Source organism: Sorex araneus, chromosome 6, assembly GCF_027595985.1.
Source record: "Sorex araneus isolate mSorAra2 chromosome 6, mSorAra2.pri, whole genome shotgun sequence".
Classification (NCBI taxonomy): Eukaryota; Metazoa; Chordata; class Mammalia; order Eulipotyphla; family Soricidae; genus Sorex; species Sorex araneus.
Window position 1 is genome coordinate 22,515,658 of NC_073307.1, and position 14,275 is coordinate 22,529,932.

The 14,275-nt window shown below is 39.0% G+C and overlaps 2 protein-coding genes across 5 annotated transcripts in view; one reads left to right on the top strand and one right to left on the bottom strand.

Moving 5' to 3' along the window:
• Nucleotides 1–14,275, bottom strand: part of CTNNA1 (catenin alpha 1) — a 289,737-nt gene that overhangs the window by 61,931 nt on the left and 213,531 nt on the right. The window contains exon 1 of one of the 4 annotated variants that reach the window (XM_055141104.1): nt 1,720–1,866. The exons of 2 other annotated variants lie outside the window; for them this stretch is intronic. The gene's annotated coding sequence lies outside the window, so the exon portion shown is untranslated. One more of the 4 variants, XM_055141103.1, reaches the window with a different exon arrangement.
• LRRTM2 (leucine rich repeat transmembrane neuronal 2) lies at nt 1,980–8,228 on the top strand. Its single transcript, XM_004609906.3, has 2 exons — nt 1,980–2,415; nt 2,776–8,228. Exons 1-2 carry the CDS (start codon nt 2,412–2,414, stop codon nt 4,320–4,322), a joined length of 1,551 nt encoding a protein of 516 aa, XP_004609963.1. The 5' UTR covers nt 1,980–2,411; the 3' UTR covers nt 4,323–8,228.

Sequence of the window (14,275 nt, forward strand, 5' to 3'; positions counted from 1 at the left end):
GAGTGACTGGTTGGCTTTTCAATGAGGGCATTTATAATACTCCAGGGGCTTCTTTTCCTTTAAAAATATATACACATATATGTATATTATTTACATATATGTATTTTTTAAAAGGATTCTTTTTAGCTGTTGGAAGTTTTAGGAGCAAAGCAAGTTCCTATAGAACAGCAATCGAAAGTTAGACTTAGAGAACCTGTGAGACATTTACAGAAAATTACATATCTACAGAAATTAATTTCTGCACCAGCAAACAGCAACAGAGTGAAGTCCTTGTTCAGACTCACTGCTGAGAAGATGTTACATTCATGGGCACCTTGAGCCTTGGTTATTTCCTGCGGCCTGGGGAAAAGCAGAACTGCACCGCTATCTAAACTTTCCTCCTCTCCTCTCACAGGCATTACAAAGCACAGATGTAGTCTAAGATTCGCCGTACCTCCTACTTTCTGCTGTCTTCTTTCTCAAGCATTTTCCTTGAACATTTCTACTTTCTAATCCCACTGGTTTCAAACTGCGTACCTGCCACTGCTGCAGTTTTCACAGCACCTTTACATAGAGTCCTAAGAATGTCTTGAGCACACAACCAACACAGAAACTATAGTTGTTTAGAATTACTGAGTAAGATGAAACCAAAATTTGGCCAATGATGTTCTTGTTTCACAGATTCCATGAGTAGTTTTAAAATTTCTGCTGCAGATCTGAGGAAAATACCCATAAAGAGTAAGTACCCTCAGGAAGGCAGAAATCAGCTTGGAAAGCCAAGTCAGTAGGGTAAGAAAACCTCACCCTTTGTTCTGCCTTAAAATATGAACACTGATTCATGCTTTAGAAACAGGCCTCACACTTACACAATACTGAACTTGGAGCTATGTCTTGATAACCAAGTTCTGAGAAGTGACGAAGGGAGAAGACACTGTTAGGTCAGATAAAACCAGCCCCAAAAACTCCTACTCAAAAATGAGTGACATTTTTATTCACTAGGGAGATTTCAACAAGTTTGAACGAAACTCAAAGTCATTCTTAAATGTGACTGTAGGTGTTACTAAGTGTGTAAATAATTATTTGAGTGCCACAACGCCCCAATTCCAGGATCAGCTGAGTCAGTTGAAGAAGTAGGTAGAATTCTGAGATAAATATAAGGAATTGTGTCAGAAACCAACCATGCTGTATCACTTGTCCTAAATCATTTCTGTACCACTGTCATACTTCTAGCACACAGCACTAAATAACTACCAATCTATTCTTTGTATCCAAGTGAAATATCCCAAAACTAAATCAGCATTGAATTTCAATAGGATTGTGGTAACACATTACTACATGTCAGAAGTAGAAGTCTTCATGAGAATTACCCTAAAATTCTCAAAATGCATAATAACCAAATGCTATGTTTTTAAAGGCACCCTCCCCCACACATTACCTTTATTCTTGGACTATGCTGTTAAACTCTTAATGGCAAAGAAACTAAGCTCACTTACTAGTTTACCAACACATCTAAAACAAATTCAACAGTCACAGTTCTATTTTAACCGCGCATGAAAACAAGATGATTAAGTAGCTTTCTAAACTATCAGAGCCAGGGCTTTACCTCACAAAGGCTGGCATTAAATCTGTATTTCACAAGGCGTGCAGGCTCCTGACCATTAGAGGATCTCTATGCAGATCAGCAGTCTAACACTAGCTTTCCCAAGCATTAAAAATCATCACTCTGCTAACCCCACTCACTGTTCAGACGGGTCTTCTTGAATGCAGCCTTTATTACAATTTCACTGCTGCTTCCTACACTGAAGTAAAACCATGTTTTTAAGCCAGGAGTTCTTCTTTTTCACTTTATTGTAATCAAGGGTCTTGCAATGACCCTGATACTGTTACAAAGCACAGTGCTTTATAACAGTAAAGCTTCTGGAAAACCCAAACAAAAGACACGTCACCCGGTGACGTCAGCCTATATACAGTTCTGTGTGGTCGCAGCACATAAGCAAATCCATTCTTGTGCCGTTTCTCGGAAAAGCTTTTCAGTAAATGCACTCATGCTGCTCCAGGAGCTCTTCTCTGCAACAAGCCGCCCATCTGCCATCAACAAGTTAAGACCAAGAGAACTAACGGCTGCGGGAAGGAGAGACTGAAGCTTTGATTAACCAGCTGAGCAGTTAAAGAAGGACGAAATTAATAACGTGCTCAAAACTGATTTAGGAGATCAGAGTTGTCACAGAAAACGAAACCAATGCTTCCGAGAGGAATATCCTAAGGGGGGAAAAAAAACAACTTATCCTAGTGGATTCATTTCACTCCGGAAAGCTGGGGACACAGAAAACAGGAAACTGGTCAAAGGCTCCTGCATGTTTGAGCCTTTTACAGACTCACTGCGTTGAGTCTAACAATCGCGACTGAATGCAGTCTCCAATGTGCTCAGAAGAATGGGTAAGTCCATGCATTTATGTGTCTTGTACCATCAGTGAGAAATCATGTTTTTAAAATAAGCCAGTGAGTGCACATTTTGAGGAAAATCACTCACATTTTTTGGATTTTAAGGTTTAAATAAGACCACAGATAGCTCATAATCAAGCATGTTTTACATATTTTTTAATGATTTAAGTTTTGTTTGTTATGCTAACCAGGATATTCTGCAGCAAATGAAATAATAAGTTACAAGCAGTGAAATTTTTCACCATAATATGCTGTTGTTATTGTTGTTATTGTTGTTGCTGTTGTTTAGTATCACAGATGCCCTACTGAAAAAAAAATTCTATCTTCTTGTTTTCCTTAAATTATATTCTGCAGGCTTACATTTCAAGTGGCCATTAGGGGCTCCTATGCTGGCAGCAATATATGCAATGAGTATGGTTTTAAAAATGCTGCCTGCGCTGGGTATGGCGTGTCCACCCAAATGCCGCTGCGAGAAGCTGCTCTTCTACTGCGACTCTCAGGGCTTCCACTCAGTGCCAAATGCCACAGACAAGGGCTCTCTGGGCCTGTCTCTGAGACACAATCATATCACAGAGCTTGAAAGAGATCAATTTGCCAGCTTCAGCCAACTTACCTGGCTCCACTTAGACCACAATCAAATTTCAACAGTAAAAGAAGATGCTTTTCAAGGACTCTATAAACTTAAGGAATTAATCTTAAGTTCCAACAAAATATTTTACCTGCCGAACACAACTTTTACCCAATTAATTAATCTGCAAAATTTGGACCTATCTTTTAATCAGTTATCATCTCTGCACCCAGAGCTCTTCTACGGCCTTCGGAAGCTGCAGACCTTGCATTTACGATCCAACTCCCTGCGGACTATCCCAGTACGCCTGTTCTGGGACTGTCGTAGTCTGGAGTTTCTGGATTTGAGCACAAATCGTTTGCGAAGTTTGGCTCGTAATGGATTTGCAGGATTAATCAAACTGAGAGAGCTTCACCTAGAGCACAACCAGCTGACAAAGATTAATTTTGCTCATTTCCTCCGGCTAAGCAGTCTGCACACACTCTTCTTACGATGGAACAAAATTAGCAACTTGACGTGTGGGATGGAGTGGACCTGGAGCACTTTAGAAAAGCTAGACTTGACTGGAAATGAAATCAAAGCCATTGACCTGACAGTATTTGAGACAATGCCTAATCTTAAAATACTCCTCATGGATAACAACAAGTTAAACAGTCTTGATTCCAAGATCTTAAACTCCCTGAGATCCCTCACTACCATAGGGCTCTCTGGCAATCTGTGGGAATGCAGCCCTCGAATATGTGCTTTGGCCTCCTGGCTGGGCAGTTTCCAAGGTCGGTGGGAGCATTCAATCCTATGCCACAGTCCTGACCACACCCAGGGAGAGGATATTCTAGATGCAGTCCATGGATTTCAGCTCTGCTGGAATTTATCAACAACTGTCACTGCCATCGCTACAACTTACAGAAATCCAACCACTGAATATACAAAAAGAATAAGCTCATCAAGTTACCATGTGGGAGACAAAGAAATTCCAACTACTGCAGGCATTACTGTTACTACTGAGGAACACTTTCCTGAACCAGACAATGCCATCTTCACTCAGCGGGTAATTACAGGAACAATGGCTTTATTGTTTTCTTTCTTTTTTATTATTTTTATAGTGTTCATCTCCAGGAAGTGCTGCCCTCCCACTTTAAGAAGAATTAGGCAGTGCTCAATGATTCAGAACCACAGGCAGCTCCGATCCCAAACACGACTCCATATGTCAAACATGTCAGACCAAGGACCATATAATGAATATGAACCCACCCATGAAGGACCCTTCATCATCATCAATGGTTATGGACAGTGTAAGTGTCAGCAACTGCCATACAAAGAATGTGAAGTATAATATATCAACCCATCATCAAAACTTACATCAGATAAGTAATCTATTTTACATGTAGGGGGCTAAATACATATCTAATTTTTATCAATGGTGACATTCAGCCTAATTTTCCAAACCAAGTGGAAATTTAAGTTTTTGAAGTATTGAAGTATTTTTAATTTTTTAATGAAACCATATTTTAAGTGTTATAATGAAGCAATGCTCACATTAATTTGCACTCTTGTTGAAAAATCAAAAATTGCTTACTTCAAAATAAGATAGTTCGTGTATGTAATTATATACTATTGTGTGTAAACATTTACACTAAGATCTCCATAACTTATTTTTTCCCTATTGAAAACAATATGGAAAGAAGCTACTGAGATAAAAAAAAAAAAATCAATACTTGTTTGATCATTGCTCTGCATTCCACATAGCACAACTAGCCTGCTGCTTAAAGGAGACTTAGCAAAGTTCTCTTGTATAATAATTTGGCTTTTACTCAAATCTGCAATTTATTGCCAGTGTGGGAAGTAGAATTTCATGTATGTTGAAGACTGGCAAATATTAAACACTCTTCTCAGAGTTTCTGCCTGGGATAGATGCTATTATCAAGTCCACACCATGAAAACAGAATCCTTTATGTAACTCTAATAAGCTGAGTGACTTTAATATATTTAAACAATGACTCCAAGTGATTGTGAAAAGGTCTCATTATAATGAAATCAATACTAAATAATTATACTGACTTTGTATTACATTATCTCTAGTTTGACTTATTAATTGACAAGTTGAGTTTTGTGGCATCTAGACAATTTAAATTAGTTTTAAATGACCCTTTTACTTATTAGTTTACTAAATATTGTATTTAAAATTATATGGGAAAATTAGGAATTAAAGAAAAAGACAGTCGATTTAACAATTCTATGACTGACTCTCTAGAATGAAAGCACACAAATATATTTATATTCTCTCAACTGTCATAATCAAAGATGCCTTGACAAAGCAGTTTAAACCTCTTCTGCCTTTTCCTGATCTTCAAACCTCAGAGTGAAATTAAAAATAATTTGCTAGCAATGGACATAAATGCTGGTTCTTGTTAGACTACGTTATAAAGGAATCACGACAAAATTATTTTCTAAATGCTAAATTTGACATTTTAATAAAGATATATTCACACTGTTAAGAGCAGTTCCTCCTAAGTGAAATAAATGCATTACTGACTGAAATCTTCTCATGGTAAAGCAGTCTATATGCTTATGCAGCCACACAGTGGTAACTTGAAGGTGGCGCTAAGGTAAAGGGATAAAAGGAAAAGGCAGCATTTTGAAGTCTAGCTCTAGCAAAATCAGGCTAGCTGAACTTAAAAGGCAAACAAGAGTGAGGTAAATTGGTAACTGTACAGAATCTGCGTCAAACAGCCAAGGGTCTGGGACCTGGGACCCAAGAAAGATGGGGAAAGAGTCTCTAGGTTAATATATACATTCCATAATTAACAAATGATAATGATGCCATAGTTTTCATACAGAAAAAAGTCACAAGTATTTTGTTTTGTCAAATATGACTTTTCATGGGGAAACATACATATTTGTGATTTAGATGCAAACTACCAATTTATACAGAATTTCTCTACAAAAATCCATATATATACATACACACATATATGTATATATGTAGGAGAAAAATTGTGATGTCAGAATACAGATTTGATTCCAGAAAAAAATGAACATTTTTACAGATTATTTACAAAATGTGGGGGGGAAATCAAATCCTTAGAGAAAGCCCCCTAAAAATATTATCTTTTTCTTAACACGATTAACATGATGTTCTCCATTAAAAGTATGTTTTCCTCCCATGACTGAATTAAATACATGACACTTTAACCAATAAATTTTAATCCTAACTTTTTTTCTTCTTTAATACTAAAATAGGGGTAATCTACTATGTTCCAAAGACAGTGTCTCAGTAAAAAGCAGAGATCACAAATTATGGCAAAAACGTGTGCTCTATTTTTAAGATAGGAAGATTAGTTTGGCAAAGATTTAGACTAGTCAAGTTCTGCTGATCTGGAGCAATAAGCATTTCTATCTCTCATTCAATCAAATCCTGGGTTTGACTGGCCAGGGACAGAAGCTGATTTTACTGCATCAAGAGGAGCTCACTGTTACTCTACAGAGCGGGATCAGAAGCCCCATTACAAATGAACATTCGAAAAGCTAGAATTTACCAATCCATTTATCAGAGTAAACACAGCCATTTGTCAGGAGACAGCTTTGTCATAATACAACTGTATCCTGAACATAGAAAATTTCACTACCCATGAAGGATACAGGGAAATGTTTTTCATCCTTCAACAGCATTTGATATTGATTCAAATTGAGTAGAAGGGTGAGAAATATTGGCTGAAAATTCCCAAATTAATCCTAAAGATTACAGTTAATAAAGAGTAAGAACAACTGGCAAACTCCTTAATAAATTCAGAAAAGTACACTGGAAAAGCAACTAATTTAGTGATTTAGGGGAACAGTAAGGCCACCAAGGCATACTATAGTAAAAAAATAAATATAAATTTAAAATGATTATTTTGCCTTTCATTTGGGGGTTGGGGTAATGCTCTTTAAGAAAGTTAATATCCCCAAAACACTTTTCCCCCATTTAAAGCACAAAAGCCACTCTTCAGTTGCCTATGAAATGCAGGACTTAATTTTGATCTATTTGTCCTTTGGTATCAGCACTGAAGATAAGACTGTTAGTCATAAAGTGCTCTTTATCAACTGGCTAGAGTAGAACCACATCCCAGCTTCACTGCAGTTCCAAGTAACACTATGGTAGGTCTTTTGCTTTCTGGTATCTACCTTTTATCCTCTTCACCTCTCTTCTCCCAGAACACCTATCTTTAAAATGTTCAAGGTTAAAAAGTGAATGACCACTTAATCAAGAAACAGAGTAAGAGATCTCTCTGGGAAAAAGAAAGTGGGGGGGGGGGGAAGAGGACTATGATACTGCACCCATCAACAGCTAATCTGAAATAATTTAACACTGATTTATGCAGCTTGCCATGGATTTTTATCACCTTTCTGAAATGGAGTGGTCTGATAAATGTGCAAATGCATACACAACTGAGAAACTATCCACTGCCAACAAACAGCAAAGACACTAATTTTTTAAGCCAAAAAAATCTGTACTAACACATGTAATTTCTTAATGTGCCTAAGTTAATATCTGTACCAATTTAATGAATGGATTTGATTGAACTTCCCAACTCCACTAATTATTAAAATCCATCTGCTTATTCTAATGCTAGTCACCAAGAGCTAGACTCCATCTTTGCAATAAAAATGATTGCTATGTAGCACTAGGTCTGAATCCTAAAATTCAGAACAGGTGTACCATTTTCTCAAAGCATACTTCCTACACACATCTTATCAGGGAAGAAAACTATAAATGCCCTGCTCTGTAAGTATGGATATCAATATGAAATTTGATTATTTTTAGAAGATGTCTTAAATGATCATTTTCCTAATAAAGCAATACAGTGACAGACCTGTTTCAAAACCTATATGGGAACAAGCTTTTCATTATTGATTAAAGTGCTTCTACCAGAAAAAGATGAAGGCAAAAATGATAAGGCCATCATAATTTTTTCTTTCATAGATAATTAAATATTTTTCTTCCTAACCTAGGGCAGACTCATACTACTTGAATAATTTAAGGCCAAAAACAAATAGAAAATGACTGTTTAAGCTTTCATACTGCTATTGCAAACATTTGGAAACATCTGTTCCTCCTTCAACTAATCTATTTTTCTTTGGTAATTAAAAAAAAAACCTAATCTATGGAATGTTTGCTGAACCTTCCTATCAACACCGAGACTGGAAACCAAAAGTCCAGTTCGAACAAATTGTGTTCAATCACTGTAAGAGCCATTGGGGAAGGGTGGGAGGGAGCAGGGGGGTATGGGGGGCAGTCAAGTGGGTTAAGGGGTGTGAAATAGTATTATACTGGGGTAGTGTGGGGAGGGAAACAATAACAAAGTACAGTGTACAGGAAAGTTTTGTTATTAAAATTGTGTATGCTGTAAAAAGTCAATGTCTTTTTCTTAAGTGTTTTCTTGATAGCCTGTCAGTTTTGACATATGAAACTTGAAAATCGTTTGTAACAGAAAAATCTTAACTGATAAGTTAATATGAACCATGTTTTCTACCATGTAAAATGTGTCAGTTGGTAGGAGGGCAGCTAATTCATTCAGAGAGGCAAAACTAGGCAAACAAGCCACCATGCTGATAAACACTAGCCATGTAAGAAGAAGTCAAGTCACAGCCTCTGTCAATGGACAGACAAGCTGTCCATGAAGGCAAACCAAAGTAACACAGGTGGGGAGCTTTGAAAAGGCACTCAGCTGCCTAACTCTGGTAAAAGCAACCTGACCTCCAAGCTTCATGTCAGATCAACATCCCTAGGGTAGATGCCATCCTATTAGCACCTTGTACATCATTCCAAGGAAGAAGGTCTACAGATATTGACATGTTTAGATCTCTGAGATCCCTACATGATCCACAATGGCCCAGATGCCAATCTAGTAAGTACAGTGGGGCAAAGGAAGATTTTTGCTATAGGGGTGAGGATGCTGGTAATGGAACCATGGCCTCATGCAAAGAATGTGCTCTACCGGGGGCCGGAGCGATAGCACAGCGGGTAGGGCGTTTGCCTTGCACGCGGCCGACCCGGGTTCGATCCCCGGCATCCCATATGGTCCCCCAAGCACTGCCAGGAGTAATTCCTGAGTGCAAAGCCAGGAGTAACCCCTGAGCATCGCTGGGTGTGACCCAAAAAGCAAAAAAAAAAAAAAAAAAAAGAATGTGCTCTACCACTAAGCCCATCCCAACCCTCTGCCCCTCTGGAAAGGAAGATTTTTAATGAACAGGTTTCTTGTTTGGAATATACACACATTCCCAGAAAAGGAAACTAGTCCTGGGGAGCACTGGGTCAGAAACACCATGGACCAGGAGGAGTTGACTGCCAAGATGCACCCATTGCTTCTCCAGCAATGAAACAGTGCAGGCAGGAAAAAACTGGAGGTAGAGAAACATGGCCACCCATCCTTTTGCTGGACACCCAGGAATAAGTATCAGAGAAGCAAGAGAGTTCTCACAGCAGGAATCTCAGCACTAATACAAAAGAAGGATAGCATTTTTATTAGCAAACTTATCCAGTACGCAATGGAGGGCCTAGGTAACTTAAAAATTCACAAAGGAAGAAATTCCTAAGCATTATTAATTTAAATGTAAGGTTTTAAACATAATTCTCAAACAACTTAATCTTAAAAATCCCACGTAAAGCTACATTTGATTTATCAGTTATTTTAATTAGTTTTGCCTGTATGTCACAGCATTCTCAGGTTCCCACTCAAATTTATAATAGATTTCTTCAAGGTCTGCTTAAAGGTTTTTTTCCCCTCTCTTTAATTATATCTAACCAGCTGGGCACTCAAAATCTCCCTTACAAAGACAAAATGTACTACAAATTGTCTTTTACAAAAAGGGAAGGGGAAAAAAGGTGAAAGCCTTAGCTTCCCAAACTCTTCAGCCTGAGTTTTACTGTCCTCCTCACTAACGATGCTTGGGGAATAATCTTAATATGGACAGATGATGAGCCTTTGCCATCCCCTTTCTGAAGCAGACATTAAGAGGACACAATCTCCAATGGCAAATACAAAGAGGCATCCCAACCTGCAAAATCCTCTAGCTGCAAAATACCATAAATGCCCCAAAGCAGAATCTACTAACCCACAGTGTCCATGCTGGGAACTTCCCCTAAAATCCCACACAGAGGAATGGCTACTCATAACAATCCTGCAGACAAGAGTCAAGGGGCGCTCCCCACACCCAAGGAAAGAATGCTCTTTTATACTTGGGAACCAGATTATAAAATTCAGCCCCAGAAGCAAGAGAAGTGATCCCCAAAGCCATTTCACAGCTTCATCAAGAGATCTTACCTCATGGTGAAGAAATGTAAAACATCAGAGTTAAGCAGAATTGACAGAATATTCATTCACAATGTGTTAGAGCACAAGAGCTCTCTGGTATTTATAGCCTTCCCTTACCCACCCACACCCCCCGCATCCCAACTTTTCTCCTGGCTTTTTCTGGAAAAATAAGACCAAAACTCCATATCCATTTACATCAGCCCGCTATATTCATCATTAAGAGAACGAAAATGTTTCTCTAAGATTTTGCATAGCCTCATTGTCAAATACATAGACAACTGATAAAAAACCTTTAGACAATGTATCATTTATATATACAACCTACTTCAACAATATTCAAATATAATATACTCAATAAAGTTGAGGAAACAAAATAGTATTTTTATATGTACAGAATATCTGAAATAAGGATATAAAAAGATAGAGTTTTGATTTAGGGCCATACATCTGGCAGTGTTCCTGGAGTTGGAGGGGACTCCTTAGTGCTTAGGGGACATGCAGGGAGGTCCAGGATCAAATCAGGGGCGCCCACATGCAAAAGTTGTGCTAAGTCTATCTTTCTGACCCCAAAAGAAGGGATTCTTAAATCTAAGGATACAGGTCACATTTCTTAGGATCCAAGAACATCTCGAAATTATAATAAAAATATTGTATGAGTCTAGAGATTTCTCCAGACCCTAAAAGGTATTTTAACTCACACACGAAAAAGCTCTTGTACAGCAATTAAACTTTAGTTTCTATTACACATCACTTGGGCTGGAGCAGTGGTAGGGCATTCGCCTTGCATGTGGCCGACCCGGATTCGTTTCCTCCGCCCCTCTCGGAGAGCCTGGCAAGCTACCATGAGTATCTTGCCCGCACAGCAGAGCCTAGCAAACTACCGGTGGTGTACTCAACATGCCAAAAACAGTATCAAACAAGTCTCACAATGGAGATGTTACTGGTGCCCACTTGAGCAAAATCGATGACCAATGGGGTGACAGTGACACATCACTACCCCCGATCTTTGTCTTCAACCAAGATAAAAATAAAACCACCTTTTGCAACCTGGTTTATTAGGGAAGTAAAACATTCCTTTCACCTGATAAAGGAAACGCACTAGTTTATCTGGGGGGAAAAGGCACAGTGAGAAAGTCTGTGAATTATTATAAAATGAACCCTACTTTAAGAGTAATTATATAATTCCCTGGCTTTTTCTTTTGGTGGGGGTATCCAAAAAAAATCTCCATATCCATTTAGAGAGAGAGTATCTGAAAAGGTTTTGGAGATTAGGCAGACTTGTTTTGTTCTTTTCTGTAGTTTTGGTTTTGGGGCCACAGCAGTAGTGCTCAGGGGCTAGTCCTGGCTCAAGGGGACAGGGGATGTGTGCTCATCACTTACAGCAGTGCTCAGGGGACCAGGAAGTGCTAGGGAAGGAACCTAGGCATCCTACATGTAAAGCATGTGCTCCGTTTCTCATGTCAAACTCTTTGAGGTAAGGACCCTATTCAAGCCATGTTACATGCTTTGCAGTAAACTTTGTGATGAACCAAGGCAACAGTCTGTAATATTGGCAATACCTGTGTACCTACTTTAAAAGCCAATTTTTATTTTCTCCTTATCATATCCCTGGAATCCAAATTACAATGTTCTATCACATACTATAAAGAACACCTACTATATTACAACAAATAGGTTCCAGACAAGGAGTATAACTTAAATTTTAAAATTCTTCCAACTATAACATGAAGCATCATTTCATGTATCATTTCTATTGTACTGATTAAAACTATAAATGTCTAGGACTGAAAAAGATAGTCCGGGATTAAGGTGGAGGTGGAGTGTTAAGGTACATGCCCTGCATGCCTTAAATGAGGTCAATCTCTCCAGTTATATTCCCATCACCTGGGTGTCCTTTAAGTATCACATGGTCCCCTGAGTATCAATGGGTGTGTCCCTGGAAGATAAAAAGATAGTACAGGGATAAAGGGCTTTCCTCACTTGATGGTGACCTTAGTTCTATTATCTGCACCACCAACAGTCCTCAAAGCACCACCAAGGCCAAGGGGCACTCCTAAGCCCAGAGCCAGGAATGGCCATGAGCACTGCCAGGTATAAGCCCTAAAATAGAAAAATAAAATAAAATCTTAGAAAGATAATTTTTGTGCCAGAGAGAGTACAGCAGTAAAAATGTTTGCCTTGTACCTGGCTGACCCAAGTTTAATCCCCACCATCCCATATGGTCTCCCAAGAACTGCCAAAAGTGATTCCTGAGCACAGGACCAGGAGTAACCCCTGGGCATCACCAAATGTGGCCCCAAAACAAAAACAAAAGACATATCACTGTCACTGTCATCCCGTTGCTCATCGATTTGCTCCAGTGGGCACCAGTAACATCTCCATTGTGAGACTTATTGTTACTGTTTTTGGCATATCAAATATGCCACGGGTAGCTTGCCAGGCTCTGCCGTACAAGCAGGATACTCTCGGTAGCTTGCCGGGGTCTCCAAGAGGGGCGGAGAAATCAAACCCGGGTCGGCCTCAAGCAAGGCAAACACCCTACTCACTGCGCTAAAGACATATATTAACAAATAATTAAAGATACGTTTTTCTTTTATGAGCCTCTACAGCAGTGCTGAGGGCTGGAGAGCCCTGATACTCCAGAGCAATACTCCAATCCAGCAGGAGCTGTGCACAGGCTGGCAATGCAGTACTACTAAGGTTCAGTGCTCCTGGCAGCCACCAAGATGATGTCCAGCTGTGCTCAGTGGCCACCAGGCAATGCAGGGCAGGACAGAAGCTAAAGGAGAAGAACTACGTGGTACCAATTATCAAACTCAGGGCTAATGCATACATTCCAGCACACTGAAATATCTCCTCAGCCTTTAAGATAGAATAAAGATATGCTTAGAGGGAAAAAAAAAAGTTCTTCAAGTCAACCACATATTAAATCGTTAAGAAACAGCCCATCCAATTATGGAAGACTTGGTTTCTAAGCGGATTTTCCAGAATGAAGGCTCTGAGCAGGTGGGAAATGAGAATTTAAAACCAAAAAGATCACCCATTTATCTAGTGCACAAAAGAGGGATTATTTTGTGACAGCTAAATAGGGATATTCCATATTAACAAATGTTCTATTAAACATAAAGCCTACTCAGAATTCACCTATACATGTATTTAATCTTATCAGAATGTTTGATAAAACTGGTGAGATTTCTCAACTGTTCTGCACATCTTATGGCCCAGATTTATGCCCAAGTTTAGTCACTGCCCAAAATTACTGATCCCAGGTTTGCTCTTTCCTCATTTAAAGGCACAGAAATTATTACATACTTGCTTCTCCTAATGCTTCCAAATTTTAGAGAACAACCTAACTGGGCCTGAGCCATAGTACAAAGGTTCAAGTGTTTGCCTAGCATGTTGCTGTGGCCACTGCCCTGATTAGGATCCCACCCAGAATGACTTATAGCCCCCCACGAACCAGTAGGAGTGGCCCTTGAGCATCACCAGCTCTACCTGTCCCCCCAAACAATTTTCTTATTGAGGAAAAAGGATTCAATTACAGCATACCCACTGCTGAGCCCCCACCTTTTAAGAAATAGCTGTAATTTTTTTAAATACTCCCAACTAAATGTCTCAGTTATAAACCGATTCACACAATTTGGGAAATACCATTGGAAAATAAATCACTCATCTAAATTATCTTTTCAGTCTATCCTTCCACTTATATAAAATTAACAAAGAATGTTTGTTCATATTCCCTTTGCTTACACTCTCAAAAGATCAAAAATGAGTCACTTAATTAGCACCTATTCCAAATACTGTGTTTTGTAGGGATGGGGGAACAAGAGGAAAGGGGACGGTGGTAGGTAGTGAGTTGGGTTAGGGGGACCATGATGCAGTACTAGGATCAAACCATGGTAAGCTAAAGTGGCCCAAGGCAAAACAAGGGCATCCTGTACTACCTTCCTATACTATCTAAACATGATACTTCAGTTCTTAATCAAATAAA